Source organism: Peromyscus eremicus, chromosome 13 (genome assembly GCF_949786415.1).
Source record: "Peromyscus eremicus chromosome 13, PerEre_H2_v1, whole genome shotgun sequence".
NCBI lineage: Eukaryota > Metazoa > Chordata > Mammalia > Rodentia > Cricetidae > Peromyscus > Peromyscus eremicus.
Genome location: NC_081429.1, coordinates 45975550 through 45996003, shown reverse-complemented (window position 1 = coordinate 45996003; position 20454 = coordinate 45975550). Strand labels below are relative to the sequence as shown.

Here is a 20454-nt window from a genome sequence, read left to right as displayed (position 1 = left end):
CTCCCAGCACTTGGGAGGCAAGGGCAGGCAGATCTCTGTGAGCTCAAGGCCAGCCTGGGCCACAGAGTGAGTTCCAGGAAAGGCTCCAGAACGTTATATAGCTAGGTCAGTACTTTCTCTAACTCTGTATGCATTCAGTTAACTTGGAAATTTCATTACAAAAAAAAAAAAAAAAAACCTCAGGGGCTCTGACTTCAACCGGTCATAGCATGGGTCCAGACATCCCTTCCCACATCACACACATGAGTCTATGTGGGTGCTAAGACATCCTTTGATAGATCTTGGGGTAGGTAGATCTTTGATAGACATCTTGGGGCACAAAGGTCTTCCCTTCCAAAAAGTGAAACACAAAGTCACAGGCCCACGACAGAGATCCATATGAACAGACAAGGGAGGCTTGTGAGATAATGTTCAATTCGACCTGGGACATTAGAGTAGGAAGAAGCAGAAGTAGAGATGGTCAAGAAAGACTTGGAAAATAAGAACATTTAAGATATACAGAGGATTTCAACCAAGAATATACACTATAGATTACATCCACAGCCATAACCAACAGACTCCCACAGCAGCCACCACCTTAGGGTTCTTTGCTTTGTAAACATGCCCAAGTTTTCATCCAAAACAAGAGAAGGAGCTTGATGTTCTTTGGGTTTCTTATTGATTCGATTTAATTAAAATATTTTCAGTGTTTGCATTTATCAATGTGTAAAGAGATATAGGCAAAAAGTCTTATTTCCTACTACAAAATTAACTTTTAGGTTACCCCCATAGCAATTTCTAGGGCTGTATATAGTCCATATTTCTCAAATAAGTGAATAATTTGTTTTTAAAAGTGATACAAGAAAAAATTGGTATTGCTGTATTAGATTACCTTATCTATAGATACATTAAAAATGTCAAGTTTGGGGGTAATCCTTGGATACTTGGGAGGCCCAAGGAAGGAGGGTCACAAGTTCAAGGATAGCCTGGAGTATATAAAAAGATTGTAAATTCAAAAAATAAAGATGTCAAATTTTCATAAAAATGTATTTCTGCCTTAGACAGATTTTAGAAAGCCTCTTAAGTAAGAATTCTTACTCTTAGGGGTCCATGGGAAGCTTAGAAATTTAAAGATCCTAGGTAGGAATTAAGAAGGATCTTGACCTACCCAGTCTATCCTAAAACCACACCTAGACCAATTTCTCTCCCAGGGAAAGGTCAGTAAATAGAAACTTTTAACTCAATGTGGAGTCCAATCATGCAGTAATACTTTCTTCAGAAGTTTAACCAGAAATGAACACGTGATAAGAACAATGTTAGCCAAAAAGGAAGCTACAAAAAGGGACAAGAACTTTCCAGACCAAAGTATAGCAACAAAGACTTGGAGAAATGAACGGCTCAAAAAAAAAAAAAAAAAAAAAAAGGCACAGTGATGCCTATGAAGTTCAGGAAGGTCTATCAAAAGAGCCCTGTCTTCTGAAATTCAAAATGATCTTTTTCTTCTGAAACATATCAAAGAGATACATGTGACTTCTATGATGAAAATACTAGGAATAAATCAAAAAGGCAAATTTATAGCCTATAAAATCAAACGGCCTACTTACATAAAGTGATCAAATCTCTTTGAATTTCAGGATATGAAATAGTTTAAAATATAAATTATGTAACATTGTTCTTCATAGACTCACGTTACTGTTTCAGTGTGTGTTCATATTCCTGTTACCCATATATTTTTATTTAAGATTTTTTTCCCTAGACCTAGGAAGGGTAGAAGGGAGGGTAATTTATACAACGATAGACATCAAGCCAGGAAAAGGATTCCCATCGTCCATCTTTTCAGTCAATTGATATTCCTACTGGCACAGGTTCTCTTCACCAAAGGGAAAAAGGCACTGTTGAATGAGATTTAATCAGAAGACAGTAATCTCATTTTCTCTAAACCAGAGACATTCAAGAAATTACAGGATGAGAGAAAAAAGGGACTGTGCAGAGCAAGAACATCCCAGGTGGGTGGAAAGAGAACGAAAGACCTCAATTTAACTGTTATAATCACTCACACAAAAGGGGGCCGTCTTGTTCTCTGGACACCAAGCACAGTGCTCAGAATTCAGGAGGGGCTCCATAAACACCTGCAGGAGCCCTCCATTAGCTTCTCTGCCTTGCAGATGAGAAAACTCTCAGACAATCTAAGTATCTTCTTAAAAAAATATTTTAATTTATATGTATGGTATTACGGTGCATGTATGTCTGTGTACCACTTGTGGGCCTGGTGCCCACCGAGTTCATATGCGGAATTATGGACCAACTGTGAGCTCCCATGTGGGTGTGGGGAATTGAACCCAGGTCCTCTGGAAGAGCAGCCAGTGCTCTTAACCTCTGAGCCATCTCTCCAGCCTTCAATCTAAGTATTTTGACATCTGGAATTTGCGGTTTTCTCGTCCCACTGGACAGGCCTCTGCTCCTTCTCTCCCAGCCCGTCTGAGGTGGCTGTGTGCCATTAGTCCAGTGGAATTACACCAAGTACACCTATTTTGTAAGCGGCAGCCTTCAAACACGTGACACTCACGTTATGTCCTCCCTCATCCAGTCTCACGTGTCCACTCTGATTTTAGTTCCTTCACTATCTTCCACATCAACAGATTTGGGTGTTTATTCTTAGAGAGCAACATCTATAACTGAAGATTCCAGATGTGGTCTGCCCAGGACAGAGGACATTAAGGGTATCTCTTTCAAAAAAAAAATGTTTCTTTTGTATGTGTCCACTCACGTGGGGGAGGACTCTGGGGGAGGGCTGTGAGCTACGGTGCCCATGTGGAGGTAATCGATTCTCTCCTTTCACCACGTGCCTCACGAGATCTGGAAGTGGACAGGCTTGGCAGCAGGTGCCTTGACCAGCTGAGCTGTCTCAGCAGCCAGGTCTCTCTTCTTCGAGGACCTGTTTTGTAAATGCTTTGGATGGAGCCAAAGCAGACCCGATGCTGATGCTGGCTTCCAGCTGCCTCATTTGTATGCCCACAGGGACGTATGCCCACAGGGACGTATGCCCACAGGGACGGTTGTTGGTCAAGTTTCCTCTGCCCTCCAGCACTGCGGTCACTCTTCCGAATAGGAATCCAGGGCTAGGGACCCATTACTCAAATCTCATCTCTTTGTTTGTAGACATTTCTCCAGCTTGACGTGCTCAGTTCTGTCATCCTCTAGCTTAGTGGTCCAGCTCAGTTTTGTAATAGCACTAACTTTGGTGAGTACACTTACGTAATCTTTATCCAGGCAACTGCTGTCAAAGGTAAGCAAATATTAATAATAGCTAGCCTTACTGTGTGCCCAACCCTGTCCTGAGCCCTTAAGGTCAAATAATAAGGTGGATGTGATTATGTTCTCACATTTGAGATGAGAAAAACGAAGCCGTTTATCCACGGCAACAGAACTTGGCAAGCAGGAGAACTGGAAACCCAGGCAGGCCTCCAGTCTCTGTCCTTAACAAACTCTGCACCTTCCCTGACAACCTTTTAGACGGACATGGACCTATCCGTCAGCAACGCTTGGGTGAAACTATCAATCATTCACAAAACAACATAACTGTAACCTCCGACAACCCAAGTTCCACCGTCTTGGGGATTAGGCCAGACGTTTTGCTAAGCACTGGGCGCTGCCCAGCAGAGACCTGACCTGGTATCTAGTAGCTCATTCTCCTGTGTGCAACTACAAAGTCCTCAGAGTTCCGGGCCATACCTACTCTTCTCTTGTGCATTACCTGCATCTACTACACAATGGGCAGACAGTATTCTCTTTGCTAGATGTAAGAAAAGCCAAGGAAGGTTTCCTGGAGGTTAAAAAAAAAAAGTCTAAAATGAGGAAGGAAGCAGAGGCCACTGTAACTCCTCAGCTTTCAAATCACAATGGGGATTCTCTTGTATAAGCAAGAGTCCGAGCAATGGTCTCAAGTCAGTGACCCCCCCCCACACTCCCTCTTGAGCCTTCCCTCCCATCCCTTTACATGCTTTTTGAGGGCAGGGACTTTCTGCAAGGCTTTGAAGGACACAGCTTGTACCTCACTCCCGTTTACACATCCCAAGGATCCTGGGAGAACATGTGTGATACATAAGGTGACTGGTAAATAGTTAATAAATTTAATAAGCAAATAAGTCTTTACCCTTCTAAATATTTATTGACATGAGCATTCAAATTAAAATTTATTTGATGATTTTTACTACCAGCGAACTTTGTGGCCATATTCAAGGTTAGAGAAATTCAGCCATTTACTACACACACACACACACACACACACACACACACACACACACACACAGAGTGATCTTTCCTTCCAGTAAAGAGCCACAAGCCCAAACAGTGACACAGTGACCTGGACAACACGGCAAGGCAACCACAGACTGAGTGCTCCTTACTTACGAAGCCTTGCAGACATAGCCGTGGTTTTCTTCCTCTAACGATCTACCTGCCTATCCACTAATCAAATAAATCCTCGCTTTATTACTATTCCTACCAAAAGGGAGGCAAATCTGAAGCAGTACGTAAATAAAACTGGAAACACAAAGGAAATTCTCTTTCTCTTGGTTTCCACATTCACTTCCTTAGAAGACCTGCCACTTTGGTATACCAAATTGCCCCCCAATTTTTCACACAGGACGAAAACAAACCTTCCCTAACACTTTTATCCTTTTTCTTCCTAGAGTAAAAAACACAGCTGCTCCTCTTCGCATCTGAGAACCAAGAGATCTTCCTTTAAGGAGATTCATACACACCATCAGTTGCCAGATTCAATTTCTCTTTCTCAACAATGACCACTTTGCAGGATTTACTTCAAGGCCAATAAGTAACTAACGAGGCCCAACACAGAAATGTTGTTTACTTCCAAACTGGTAGCTACCGAATGAATAATTAACCTCTCTATACTTTCTGTCAGGGATGCTTGCATTGCTAGGGTGAAGGTATCCTTTATGTCTAAAGGATATCATAAAACAGGCGCTTGCCAGAAATATGCCCTCATTTATCACATGAAATGCCATGTGGTATTAGTGAGGTCAATACTGTTTGTTTAATATATTTTGCTTTCCTGGGGGCTTGAAATGATTTGTTTTTGCAGCTGTAACAGAGTTAAATTAGGGATTTATCTTCAGCTTAGCTAGTTGAGCATATATAACCATGGGCCATTAATTATCTGCCTAGAGGCCTTTGGTCATCTTCCCACAGCTTACAGCATCCTTGAGGTACTGAGCTCCACCAGCAACAGCCAGATTTGATCCTCAAGTAATCAAATCTGGTTTCTCAGGAACTGAGAGCCACTGGAAAAAAAAAAAAAAAAAGGTTTTGTTTGTGGCTCCAAAATTCCTCCCTCCCCCAACATGTAAATGCTATTGGTGTGAGGATTTTTCTTTCTTTCTTTCTTCAAGGAATTGAGCAAGGAATTTCAGGGGGGAAAAAAATTCTTAGAGCAAAGACTAGTTCCAGACAGCGCTTCCCACACATCAGAAACCACCTTTACTGCCATCAAGCACCAGCGATCCTTCTCCTTCCCCTCATCTCAGACTCAGTTTTCTGCCTCCCCGGAGCAGGGCTGGAGAGCTGACCCCAAGGATCAATCTCTCCACTACCTGTTTGTTGGTGTCAGGGAGAAAAAGGCGCAGAAAAGCAAGGCCAGGGAGAGGGAGGGTCAGGTGAGCCGAGGGGAGACTGGAGCACAGTTCACATAAAATGAAACAGGCAGGCAGAGACACACCAGGGTGCAGGGATGCTCCCACATCCCGGGTCCTAACAACAAACTTCTTTTTCAGAGGTTCATTGTCAATCAATTAGCCGAGGCAACGGGGGTCTGTGAGATGGAGGTGCCCAGGGAAACAATGGGCAGCCCTGCTGTATTACTATTTAATCACTTTTACTAAATAAATAGAGCAGCCCCGAGGTGCTGTCAAGTCCAGGGAATTTATAATAACAACAACAACAACAACAACAACAACCCTTCATTTTTTCCTCGGTCATCACTCTTTTCCCTTCAGGACAGACAGACAGGGTTATGACTGTAGTAGCCTGAAGTTGGAGCTTTGTGTTTCCTGCCTTTGATTCCCACTCGGACCCTGCCACTTTCTGGCACTAATTTGTCAGGCTGAACAAAGAGGGGATTTGTACCTCCTGTAAGGTCTCAATTAGGAACGGCTTCTGCTGTGTTATGTGCCATTCAGGGGAGACACAATGCCGGTAATTACGGGAATTTGCACTAAATGGCTGAAGAATTCACAGCAACCCCCTCCCCCCCCCCCAGGTTCCCCCCTCCCCGAGGGCTGGAGGGGAAGAAAAAGGAAAGTAACAGCTCTTAATGCCAGAGATGCACAATCTCCACCAGCAGTCCCCAGAGGTTAAACAGCAGCCAGGGCAAAACCATAAAAACAACAGCGGGAAACGGTGGAGGCTGAGGCCCATTCTTCTTCCCTTAGCACACTCAGCTTCAGTTCCACTCCCGAGCAGTGCCCTGAGTGGGCCACCCAAACCACCTCCAGATGACACACAAGGAGCACTTCTGAAGACGAGCTTTGCATCTCTGTCACACCTAGGAAGTCCCAGGCTCTTCAAATGGCTGTACTCAGTTGCTAGGTCTCCGGACTGCTGGGAAATGACTATGTGTGCTAATACCAAAAAAACCATGTATCTGCTGAGTGAGAATAAATAGATGCTCATGTGGAATCCCTAAAGAAAACAAGCATGTTGTCTTATAGTCTGTTCTATAAAGCAGTTATGAGTAACCAAAATTACCTCTGATGGGGATGCACTTCATAAATATTTTAATAAACTGCACAATCATCTTTTAAGCATTAATATTTTAGCATCACAGATTCCTCACTATCAGATACAATTCTGAATTCCAGCCCATAATTTCACCGAAGAAGCACACCTCATTTTCTGTTGCAGAAGCTTTCCGCAGAGGCCATATTAAAGCAACCTCAAATAATAGTTCAACAGCATCTGGTCCAGCACATGCTGCTCTGCTCAAGATCTTCCTGTGACGTCATGGTCAAACATGAGCTCCAACCTTATCGAGTGCCTTATTTATAGGCCAGAAAGGATGAGAGATCAGCAGTCTCACACGGCCCTAGCTGGCACCACCTCTGAAGGCCTGTGGATCTTGTCATGGCTGCTGTTTGGCCGTTACCAATGGGATTACTGCATCCACACTTTTGAAGCGCTGACCCCGGGCACACCCAAGTACTGGGCAAGCGGTGAATGATGGAATGAGCACCGGAATGGGTTTTCAGATGTCAGGAGGTAGAACTTCAAGTCCAGGGGTCTCCAGGAGACAGGCATGAACATGGTTAGGTTTCTGTGGCCAGAGCTCCCTAAGCGGCCATGGAACTGAAGAGGAAGCTATGCAGCTAAGTCTAAACATAAGCCGAGAAATATGCAGTTATGCACCAGCATCTAGCTTCAAAACTATAACCTCAGGAATCCTGGGATGGTCATGCTGCATTTTTTTTTCTGTAGGGACTCTTTAAAAATTTTAAGGGATCTAGAGAATTCTTCACTTAGAGAAAGACTATAGTGAAATAGGGCCAACTGTCCTATTTTATATATGTAAATGCCAGTATTTGTGGCTCCTCTGAATAATGACCAAATGACGTCAGAATAAAGAGCTACCCAGGACTACCTTCTAGTTAACACTTATTCATCCAGAATATTTAAAGGGAGGGGGAGGAAGCAGGCATTCAGAACTCAACAGTGTAAAGAGATACACTACAGCCACGAAACTCTGTGAATTTGCTTCTCAAGAAATACATAAAGCCTGATGTGTGGAGCTGACTGGCAGTTGGGAAGGCACACATGCTATGCAGCTGCTTTTTCATGGAGGAGTCGTTGTCATAAGGAGGACGACAGAATGACAAAAGGCAGAGCAAGTCATTTAAATTAACCGTAGGAAACACAGGTCCTCAAGGGCCACCTGCTACAACAATCTTTGATATAACAAACTGCCCCCGAGTAATTTAAAAAAAAAAAATCAGGTTTGTTTATCAAGTTGTTTTGTTTTTCCTTTTTCTTTTGAGACTCTGCCCCCTACAGGACACATGGAATAATTTCCAACCTGAGGCAGGAAACCGGTATTCCTTCCCTGTTTATTACTGGAAAGGAAAAGGTCTGTAAACTACATGTATCATGAGGCGGCTGGATACCACACTCTCTGACGGAAAAAAAAAGCGGGGGGGCAATGGAACAGAACTGATCCTACTTTGGAATGTGCTACATTATACGTTACGTATGTAAATTAGCATCCTCTCCACCCTAAATTAGAAACCCACACCTGCATCCCACGGGAGTGCCAAGCCCAAGTATGAGCAACAGCTGAGCGGAGCAAGCAGAGTTAGACTTCTTTCCCATGCCCTGGCTTCCCTCGCGCCCTCACTCAGCCATCCGCCAGCAAGACAGCTTTATCAAGCACCAAATTTAGACAGCCAAGGGAGGCATTCTGTCTCAGGGAACTGGTGATGCGTCCAGAAAGCACCATTCCTGCCCGTTATATAACACTTCCCTCTTCTGCTCGGCTCCTTCTCGCTGCCTCCTCTCCTCGCTTTGCCTTTTCCTGTTTTTAATTTCTCCATTTTCCATGCACTTGGTTTGTGCTCTAATATTTCCTCAGTGCAAACCATGGGCAATGCACACTCCACTGGGAAGCAAACAGAGAAATGTGAGAAGTGCTAACTACATGGCAGCCCTCGCAGACCACCCCAGGCTTCCTTTGTTCTCTTCCTACTCCAGGGACAGCCTTGTGAACAAGACTGGCCTATTCTCTCATCTTCCGATAACAAGAGATTGACTGACCCCATCAGCAATCTAAGGTCACATAAGTATGCTATGAGTTCGGGATGCCTATCTTGTAAGCAATTAATACTGTTGTATGCCTGAATTCTGAAATATAATAATATATGCACCAAAGAGACCCTGAAGCACTAACAATATCTAAAATAAATAAAAACAAGACAAATGGAATACACCAAAACTACTAAAACTATTGCCTTATTTCAAAACCACTTCCAAAAGTAGCTGGTTGATTCAGCACAAAGTCTAGTCTGTCATATGTACGGACACACACACACACACACACACCTTTTGAAGCTTCTACACTGGCTCAGTGTTTCTCGCAATGTGGGTTTTTTTTTTATTTTCTCAGGCACGTTTTCACTATAGATCCCAGACTGGCCTCAAACTGGCAACACTCCTGCTTCAGCCTTCCAAGTGCTGGAAATACAGGTATGCACTGCCACACCAGGTTGTCCTGGTATTTCTGGCTCAGAGTTTCTCCTTTTGCCAGCCCCACCTCTAAGTTCCTACTGCACAGTCACGAGACCCTCCTTAAAGTCGATTAGTTTCCAATAGAAAGGTGGTCAGTGTGACTATACTGAATTTAAAGTGTGAGTTTTCTGACCACCACCATTTGCTTTTTTTCAATTGCTTGCAGAGGCAAGACCAGAATGTAAACCCTGCTCTTGGCTGGTGGTGAGCTTCTTCTTGTTCATTTTTAACCAGCACACTTAAGTCTAACAAACTTGGCTTTGAAACTTCTCCATCAGGCTTCCGGTTAAGTCTGTCTTTGTGGCAAATTACCACCACAAGTTTGGGGTTTGGTGAAAGGGGGCGATTTTAATTTAGCTTACAGTAGATGGACAGAGCAGAGCACTGGGCTCCAGTCCACTCTGTCAACCTCACACAGTGGCTCCAGGGGCTCGGGCTTCCCCTCACACCTCAGGAATCGTCTGCTGAGTAACTGTGTAGCCTCCTTTCAGCCATCTCCACAGTCTGCAATGCTGACTTTTTACAGAGTCCAACAGGGTTTGACAAAGTCATGGTCAATCTCAGGAACATTTATTTGCCTTGCCTACCTGGCAGCTGAGATTGACCATGACTTTGTCAAATCCTGTGCCAGGAGTTACTAGGACTTAAAATTCTGTCATGAAACAATCTGTGACGTACACAATCACAGTGACCTTTATTCAAGAAGGCAGAGGAAATGGGATCGTGGCTGACTCAGGAAGCCTAAATTCCAGTCTGGTCAGGCTTTGGCCAAGTCATTTGGATTCACTGACATACATCACGGCTTCTATTTGCTTTACCAGTGAGTATTAGGATGGACAGATTTGGTTTGGTTTGGGCTATTTTTTGAGGCAAGGTCTCACACTGTAACACCGTAGCCCTGACAGGCCTGACACTTGATCTGTAGCCCATGCTAGCTGCTAGCTTTCAACTCCTGGCAATCCTAACTAAGCCTCCTGTGGACCGCTTAGATTTTTTTTTTTTTTTTTAAGACAGGGTCTCATTCTGCAGCCCTTGCTGGCCTGGAACCCAGCAAATTTTTAATGAGGTATACTTCTTGGGGGAGAGACACTTTTTATAAATAAATGATTTTAACCAACATCTGTGACTGTCACAAGAGAAGATCTAAAAATGAATTCCCATTGTAGGACTTGGGGATGCTCGTGAATGAGCTCAAGGCTGGACGCGCACTCCATACCTGCACATTTGAAACTCTGAGCGGTGAGTCCTCGCTCCAAGGACAGGGTGGTCAGGATGCTCAAGAAGCTGGAGGTCACCGACTGACGCTTGTTCTTCCGCAGCTCGCGACCACCTATCTGCTCCGTGGGTTTGTGCCTCAGTGTGACTTGCAGGTTTTGCTCAGAACTCCTCGCTGCGTTGGCTGCTGTCTTCAGAGCCTCCATCCATTCCTGAGCCCTCTGGCGGGTCTCAGCCCGGAGGCGGAGGACATCTTGGGGGAAAATGACTTGAAAGCAAGAGTCACAGCCATCCAGGTTGTCTACCTGCACCGCCAGACACACATCCACATTGTAGCTCAACAGGGGATCCTCGTCTAGCTTGCCAGGGTGAAAGGCCATCAGGTAGGCCTTGCTCAGCACAAACGTAAATGCCTTCCAGTTGTTCTGGACGGTCAATCTGTAGAGTGTCCCTGATTTGAGGATGTTCTGGTACTGTTTGGGGCTCTCCAAGACAGGGGTGGACAGCAGCCCACTGGATGTCTTCTCTAAATAGTGGTTCTGTGTACAGTCAACATGATGACCAAATCCTGGTGAGTTTGCCAGCTCATCCTGCCGGCCCATGCCATTGGGTGCAGCAGCATGCACAACTTCCCAGAGCTTCTGCCCCCAGTCCAGTGCCTCCCACGGGGACTCCGCCTTTAGCTGCAGCTGAGAGTTGTCATAGAGAACAGTGTCTACCATCCTGGCCTCCAGATTGCCCAGAACAGATATGCTCTGGAAGTGGGATGGCTGGTACGTGGCACACAGGCTTTGGTTCCCGCTGCTGTCCAGGCTGTAGAAGTGTAAGCTGTAGGGTGAGAGTTCGGCGTAACAGCTTTGCCAGTAACTGTCGTGGTTCTTCCTGATCTCCAGATAGCCCTTCTTCAGTATGTTTGGGAACGTCTGCTTGTGTTCTAGAAGGAGGAAAAGAAAAGTCAAAGTTATAACTATGAGAAGGCAGGTACATAGAACCAACCACACTGGGGGCTGACGTCTTCCTGATTCAGATTCAATAAAGAAGAAATAGTAAAGTTCAGGCAAGATGTGCCTGGGGGAATGTCTCACCCTGAGGTGATGAACGAGTGCACAGGTCTATACGGTGTGTGCGATGTCAATGTGACACAGAGGCCTGCCTGTGTGCAAAACAGAAATGCTGGGAAGCTTTGAACAGAACAGGTGTGCCCTGCACACTGATCACATCTGCCAGATTCCTCCCTCTCTAGGTAAAGTCTGCAGAGTTCCAACATACAAGAGAGCGTTCCCACCACACAAGCTAATTCCCTGCTCAGACTCTTGTCTTCTCCTAGGCTGGTGAAGCCAGAAGGGGGACAGAGACAGTGAACTGTGTGCTTATAAACTGTTCCTCAGGCAAGCCCATCAGCCCTCAGGGCAGCACCTGGCCCCTAAGCCAGCATCATCTCTACCCTTGGTCCTACCTCACCTTCGAGCTCCCACCTCAGGGGGCGGTTTTCTCTCTGAGTCTGACTGTGCTTATGCTGTGCCCTTGGCAAGGTTGAATCCCATGGCTTTAGCCAGCGACCACATAGTTGACTCTCCTCCTGAGTCCTCTCGCCTTCCCGCATCTCATCTGTAGACACACGCCCCTGGGTCAGCGTCAGGGAGCCCTACTACATTATTCCTCCACCCCAGGCTTCCATCAGACTGTAGTACCCTAAGTTACTTAAGTACAAACAAACAATATCTGATTTGTTTTTAAAGTCTGTCTTCACTAATGGAGTCAGCTCTCCTTTCCTCTCTATGGCACAGCACACAGGACAATGCCTTATCAATACAATAACGGGGCCTTAGTAACAAACTGCATTTGTTAGGTAGGTGCAAGTATACTTGTAATCTTAGCACAGGGAAAACCAAGACAAGAGGATCATGGAGATCATGAGTCCGAGACTAGCCTGCTACACACTGAGTGCACACCAGCCTGTACTACAAAGCAAGTATTTGTCTCAAATAAATAAAAAATAAAAAACAACAAAAAAAAAAAAAGAAAAGTACATGTTAAATTAGAAATAAGCTTCTAGCCCAGCATCTAACACATGGTAGGTCTAATCCCCTCCCCTTCCTCTTCTCTCCCTTACCCTCACTTGCACATGTGTATCTAGGTACAACATCTGTAATCCATGATAACCATACCGAATGCCGCGCAGTTCTTGGATAAAAGGGACTGTCACTAGAGAGACTCCTGAGAATTTTTTTTTTTTTTTTTTTTTTTTTTTTTGTTTTTCGAGACAGGGTTTCTCTGTGTAGCTTTGCGCCTTTCCTGGAACTCGCTTTGGAGACCAGGCTGGCCTCGAACTCACAGAGATCCACCTGGCTCTGCCTCCCGAGTGCTGGGATTAAAGGCGTGCGCCACCACCGCCCGGCGACTCCTGAGAATTTGTTTCTTGAGACAGGCTCCCATTTTGTAGCCAAGGCTGGCCTCAAAGTCAAGATCCTTCTGCTTCCTGGGTACTTACACTACAGGTAAAGACTACCATGCCTGGTCTCCTGAGACCTTGGTCTGCCATGAAAGGATATCCATGCACGAGAATGGTCCGAAAGAAGTGACCTGGTAGAAATGTTACCAAGTTGTTTCTCAATCTCTCACTGACACATTCTACAGACAGCCACAAACTGAATCATTCCCTGAAGACAAGACCACACTTGCAAAGGGGACGATGTCTGCTTTGGGTAAAGAAAGGAAAAAAAGGAAGGGAGGGAGGGCTAGCTAGCTCTCATTTTAAAATACCAAATCAACAGAGGAAGGGAGAGAAAGGAGGTGGAGAAAGGCCTATTTTAGCTGCTTTACATCTCTGGTCCTAATGTTAATTCATGACTATTTCTGTGGTAACTAAAAAGCCGTTAATTTCTCACAACCCACACTAATCCCTTTGTAGGAAGAGATAATGGATACCTCCTCTCTGGGCATCTTTCTCTCCTGACAATCAGGGGGGAGGCAGGGCTGTCAGAGGCATTACGGCCACCTCTCCCCTCCCCTCTCCATCAGGCTGCCTCCTGCATAATCAGACTCAGGAGGTGTGCCCCCACTCTTATTCCTCCCGTGACCCGGAGGCTCAGCGATGAGTCCTTGAGTAAAACAAACCACCTCTCTTGCTTTTAGAGAGAGACTGCCACCTCCTCCTCTTACTGCCCGAGAGCTTTTTACGGCAGCTACTGGGAATTAATTCCAAGTTGGACTGTAACTGTGCCCGGCCCAGCAGCACGTCAACCCACGCTCTCGCGCCTGTCTGAGGTATAAGCTCGGATGTACATGACAGGAGGTCAGGTGGAAGGGACAAGAAGTCTCACTAGGAAATCTCCAGGGTACCAGAGCTAACGTGTGCTCCAACACTGTTTGCCCACCCAATAAGACCTTCTACCTTTGTTCCCCCCCAGGCTTCAGCACTCAGGAAGCTGAGGCAGGAAGGCCCCCATGAGTCTGAGGCCAGCTTGAGCTACAGTGAAAATCCCTGACTCCAAACAAACCAAGAGTCATGAGGACAGGAGAGGGGCCCGCAAGCTGCTTGGGGCGCCTAGTGCTTTCTCAAAGCAGGATGTTTATAGCGTATTTTCTTAGATGTGCTTGTAGGATTAACACCTTTAATTATAGAGGTCTAGGGAACTACCATGTCTCTCTAATTTCTGGCAACTATTACTTTCTATTGGGTCTGAAGTATATTTTTAAATATTTTTTGCTACTGACAAATCAGAAGACATATATATGTATATATGTATGTATGTATGTATGTATATATACATATATATAAAAATTTCCCATAGTTGGAGTTTCCCCCAGATCTTATCATTTTTACTCATTTAATTTACATATACATTTTAAAGTGCTCAATTTCACAAGAGAATTTCAATCTTAATTATTTAGATAGGATCACTAATAAGATTTACACCATTTCCCGAGCAAAAAACAAACAAAACAAAAAATGCAGAAACATGCTCTAAATGGCTCACCATAACCGCTAACTTTCACAAGAAACTACCACTCAGAAGTTCTTCATAACAAAACTAAGAAGCTAGCCGGCCTGCAGTCATCTTGCCTCCACTCACCGCTGCCCAGCACCCTGCTGGCAGTCCCAAGACCAGCTTCAGTTCCTCCTTAGTGAAGATCCCTTTCCTCTCCTCCTGGTTGTCCCCAGGATTGCTACTGACTGAAGGGGAAGGGAGAGGTCCCCAGCAGGGCACCAGAGTCGCTTCTGCAGCCCCACCCACCTGAATTCCTCTTCTGCAATTAGTTCCTCATCACTTCTCCAGAAAGTTTCTTTCTCACGGCCTCCACCGTCATCAAGGTCCAATCTGCCTCCTTCCTGGCTATCTCACAGTGTTCCAGGTGAAGCTTTCTGGGTCTCTCGTAGCTCTCTCCATACTCCTTATCAGGCAAAAACCCTTCACATATTCTAAAAAGTCATACTTAGTCCAAGCTCCCAAACTTGCCCTTCAATGTTCTCCATTATGGAAAATTTCAAACACCCTTGAAGACACGTAGAAAGTGAACACTGTTCAGTTTCAAAAATCACTGGCGTGGGGAGATAGCTGAGGAGGTAAAGTACAAATGAGCACTTGAGTTTGGATCTCAAGCACTCACATAAGAAGCCAGATAGGGGTGCAGATCTGTAACCCCTGCACTTAGGGGCTCAGGTCTTGCAGGCTAGACAAGCTAGCCAAAACTGTGAGCTCCAGATTCAGTGAGAAGCCTGTCCCAAAAAACAAGGTGGAGAGAGACAGAGGGAGACACATGATGTTGTTGATCTCTGGTCTACACACACACACACACACACACACACACACACACACACACACACAGGAGACTGCATCCACAAACACACATGCACACATATTTATACACTACACACACATACATAGAAAAGTACATCCACAAACACACATGACACATATTCAAACACTATACACACACACAGGAAAGTGTATCCACAAACACACATGCATACATTTGCATACACTGCACACACACACAGGAAAGTGTATCCACAAATACACATGCATACATTTGCATACACTGCACACACACACACACACACACACACACACACACACACACACATCAAGTTTCTACTATGTTTTATTTTGTCACCTTTACCTCTGTCCAACTCTTGGTTTTTATTTCATTTTTTTCCCTAGAATGTTTGAAAGCAAATTATACGCATTATATCATCTCAACTATAAATACTTCAGGATGTATCTCTAATGTAAAAAATTCAGAATTTCCAAATTCATATATTATTTTCACAATCCTACATTAATAATCCACATTCTGTGGGGTACTGTCTGGCCTCTGATAATTCTCTTTAACATCTCTCACCCTCTCTCACACTCCATCTGCAATCCTCCCTATGTCTCTTACATAAGCCACGTACATTCTAGCCTCAAGCCTCTGATGTTGCAAAACTTTCTGGAATTTCTCCCTCTAGTTCCAATGCTTTATGTACTTACCACCACCACCCCCATTTTCACCTCCTCAGTGAGACTGCCTTACCACTCAAATGAAAGGAACATGCCCAGTCCTCTGTTACCACACCACATGGCTGTATTTTCTGCAAAGAGCTCTTTCCTCCAAGGGCAGTAATCTTGATCTTGTGATCCTGCACACCAGCGCTGTCTCTACCAACAGCTGTACAACGTGTCAACGGGTGACTTGGCTAGAATCCCCTACATCTCTAGCCCACAGGAGAGGCAGTAAGATGGGTCTGAAAGTGTCCACACTATGACGCCCAAGGTGCTCAAACCCTTTGAACGAGGACAACTAATAGGTTCAGAACCTCAGAAGAGATCTGCATCTGAGCAGCTCTGGTAAGTCTTGGAGAAGGGGTAGTGTCAGCAACAGACACTGAGGAGAGGCTGGCGTTGGTTATGAAGAGAAGACAGAGGGGGTGGCTCTCCAAACAGTGGCCCTGCTCTCCTTACTGGTTTATACTCCATCTGTCCTCAAGCTGATCTCTTTTATTCTCCATGTGGCCCACTTTCCTCTCCTGGCCACTGTCACTCTCCCTGAAGTCCTCACCTCACCTGATACACACTGGCAGAGCTGCCTAACTGGTTTTCCCTCCCTCCCTCCCTCCCTCTCTCACAAGACAGAGTCTAGCTATGAGGTCCAGGCTAGCCTCAAACTCTGCTTCTTCCTGTCATAGCCTCCTGATGTGTTGGGCACAACTGACTTCTCTGGTTCTTTTTACCCACTAATCCACTGTAGGTGCCACTGAAGCCTGAGGAGACCCAGTAAACTGCATCCTTCCTCCTCACCAAAGTTTTCAACCAACCGAGACACTGACAGTGTAGTCAGACACACGCACATACAACGATCAGCTGGCTGGACGATGCAACTTACGTTTAAGCAAACACAACCCTGGGGTTATAGGGTTGTGTCACGAGTTGTCCTCAACAGCCACGGCCCTCCCCTTCTGAGGGACTCACATGCAAGGCAGACGGCATGCAGGGGCAGATCTGGAGCAGGTCAGAAGCAGAACTGGTGCTTCTTATGAGAGAGGCTGTCACCTAGTTCCTCTCCTAAACTTGCCAAGAGGTCACCCCTCCTTCCCAGGGCAGAGCATGCAAATGAAAGCCAATGACAAGTCTCATCAGGGGCTCTTACATGGGCACAAATGGCTGCTAGGAAGGTGGCTATCCTATCCCCACCCTTCACCCCTGCCAACTTCCCTGTCCTACTCTCAGGATATTTCTGAGTGTTCTGAAAGACATTTGAAGCACACCACATTAAGTCAATGTGTCTGGTTTGAATAGTCTCCATCACCCGAGCCCCTTACTCTCCCGTGCAGGTCAGTTCCCTGGCCATCCCACTCTATGGGGACGTTCTCACCACCCTGGGTTTGTAGACAGCCCTCAACTCTCAGTTGGAATACTCCTTCCTCACTGCAGACTTCTCCGGCACCCTAGATCACTAACTCTTTCTTTGCCATTCTTAGCCCACAAAACACAGCGGGCAGCTGTCTAATTTGTTTCACGTGATGGTTTGTGATTGTGTTCAAGGCAGAAGCTAGGAAAAAACACTTTGAACTCATTTTAAGCCTTTGGTTCTCTTCATTTCAGGCACAGGAGGGAAGTGAAACTAACAGGACCGTATTAATCAGGCACTGCCCATGAAACCCATGAAGCATATGAAGCCGGGACACTATGGGGACCATTTTGAGTATGCGCCATGGTGACAGTATACTTCGGGCCAGCGTAATACAGAGGCGCTCTCCTGCTGCGGGATGTATGGCAAATGTGTTACTGATTAATCAATAAAACACTGATTGGCTGTTGGCTAGGCAGAAAGTATAGGCGGGGCAAGGAGGAGAATAAAGCTGGGAAGTGGAAGGCTGAGTCAGAGAGACACTACCAGCCGCCACGATGACAAACAGCATGTGAAGATGCCGGTAAGCCACAAGCCATGTGGCAAGGCATAGATTAATGGAAATGGATTAATTTAAGCTGTAAGAACGGTTAGCAAGAAGCCTGCCACGGCCATACAGTTTGTAAGTCTCTGTGTTTGCTTGGTTGGGTCTGAGTGGCTGTGGGACTGGCGGGTGACAGAGATTTGTCCTGATTGTGGGCCAGGCAGGAAAACTCTAGCTACACTCTCCCACACACTCAGCTTAATAAACATACTCTGTCAGAAAAGATGATTTAATGCCAACATCAAACAATATTCCTTTCACAGATACACTGGAGATCTTTCCTATGGGTAAAGAGAGGGTATCCTTTTTTTGTCTTGCTCATAAACCTAGAAGAAAAGGCAGGTCACCTGCATAGGCTCTAAGAGAACTCTGAGCCAGATATGCTAATTCCTTGTGGTAGGCAACAGTAGCCAGGTCAGTTCAGTCCTGATCAACTTCTCTTCTCTGACATAAAGCTGACTAGGAGATCACAAACCCAACTTTTAACCTAGTAAACAATCTCAAACATGAACATTTATGTCATATAGGCCACAGTGAACTTTCTGTTCTGCCTCTATAATCTGAAGAAAATAAACATAAAAGAATCTCCATTGCTTAGATTTTAAGACGGTCACTCCATCACATCTTTGTATAACTTAGAGAATCACAGAAATGCACCAACCAGAAGGAATCCTAGAAATTCCACTCTCTCAACTTCAGTTAAGGCAAAACCTGTCAAATGCTTCACCAGGAGAACCCAAATTTTGTTCAGATATGGTGACAATATGCTCAGGGGAGATGGCCTCTCCCCTGGCCTGAGGAAAGAATCATAATTTATTTAAACCACTTTCAATACCGTATTGTCCTTCACTCGAAATTGCCTTGAGATTGGGCATGCCACCCAGTCTGAAACTGGGGTGGTATTAGGAGGCTCTAGGAAAGAGACCCAAAAGAGTTGCTGTCTCCCCTTTGGAGTTTCAAAGAAGATGAGCCTTGGGGATGCTGTAGCCATGTGGTACCAATGGGCAGAGAAAAGAGACATCATTAATACACTGACGATAGTGAGCAAACAGAGAAGCAGCCCTGGGACCAGCTCTCTCTGGATTTTGCTAAGTGTTGTTGTACACGGTGCCTGGCATCTGCCAAGTATTCAGTAACTGGTGAGGAAAAAAAATGAAATGGCCTTACAATTACACAGGCCACTGTTCACTGGCTTTTGAAAACATTCTGATTTAAGATCTGCAAAGAGGTTCCATGCAAGAATTATGCTACAAAGTGGAAAGTTGAGAGTAGAGTTCTAATCTCCAGAATTTCAATCCAGATCAAACTGTTTTATCTGTAGTGGAACAAATAAGTCCTCAGCATCCTTAGAGTCAGGAGGCAGTGTATCCGAGCAGTCACATGTCCTCTCTGGGTCAGTCTCACCCACAGGGCTGTGGGTCATGTCTAAGTCTCCATTTCCTCATTTGTAGAATTAGGTCAATATTACCCATTATATTAAGCTACTGTAAATATTAAAAAAGATAATGAATGAGCACTTCTTAGCAGGAGCTGGATACAAAATTATCTCTCATTAAATGGTAGTTCTTACTAAGAGTATTAATAACAAGTCTTATTCAACTTGACACAGCTAAGGTAAGGAGGGGAACAGAAGCCATTTCCATTTTAGAAGGAAAAACGTAGCTATTCTGCCCTGATTTTATTTAAATTATTTCTTTTATTTTTTTGAGATTATAATATATCATTTCCTCTTTTCCTTTCCTCCTTCCAAACCTTCCCAAATACCATTTCCTTCTCTCTTTAAAATTCATAGCCTCTTTTTTCACTAATTATTGTTACATGTATTTATGTATCTGTATACACATATATATTCCTAAATACACAAACACAACCTATTCTGTCTGTATAATATACTTGCATGTACGTTTTCAGGGCTAGCAATATCAGAAGTTACACCCATAAGCTATGCCAACATTACTGCCTAACCATGAGCTGAACAAGAACAATAGACACACTAGTGTGAACAGGGAAAACCCAAGCCTACAGAAAGAACTACAAGTAACTAAGGAATGCTGAGAGTGGGAGACACAGTCTTTCCCAAGGAAGAGCACACCAATTCATTATCTGTCCCGATTTTCCTAAGTGCTAACACAGACTTCAACCTCTCAAGGGTTAGGAGGACGGCTCAGTTGGTAAAGTGATCGTCACGTTGGCATGAAGATCTGACTTCAATCCCCAGCACCAACTGCAAAAGGCCAGCTGTGGCAGCAGGTACCTGTAACCCCAGCTCTGGGAAGCTGGGACAGAAGGGTCCCTGGGGCTTGCTGGCCAGCAATCTAGCAGAATTGGCAAGAGCCAGATTAAGTAAGAAACCCTACCTCAGAAAGTAAGGTGGAGAGTAATAGAGGAAGACATTTGATGGGGCTCTCTGGCCTCCACACAGACACACAAGCACACAGACACACAGACAGACAGACAGACAGACACACACACACAATTTCAACTATCCACATGCTCATACTTGGTCCAGAACTAAGTTTTCTACAATATGG

At 44.9% G+C, this 20454-nt stretch overlaps 1 protein-coding gene across 1 annotated transcript in view; it reads right to left on the bottom strand.

Moving 5' to 3' along the window:
- Positions 1-20454, bottom strand: part of Plekhm3 (pleckstrin homology domain containing M3) — a 141045-nt gene that overhangs the window by 113736 nt on the left and 6855 nt on the right. Inside the window, exon 2 of the mRNA XM_059278095.1 lies at positions 10487-11419. Within this exon, the coding sequence (XP_059134078.1) occupies positions 10487-11419 (933 nt within the window). The remainder of the gene's footprint in view (positions 1-10486; positions 11420-20454) is intronic.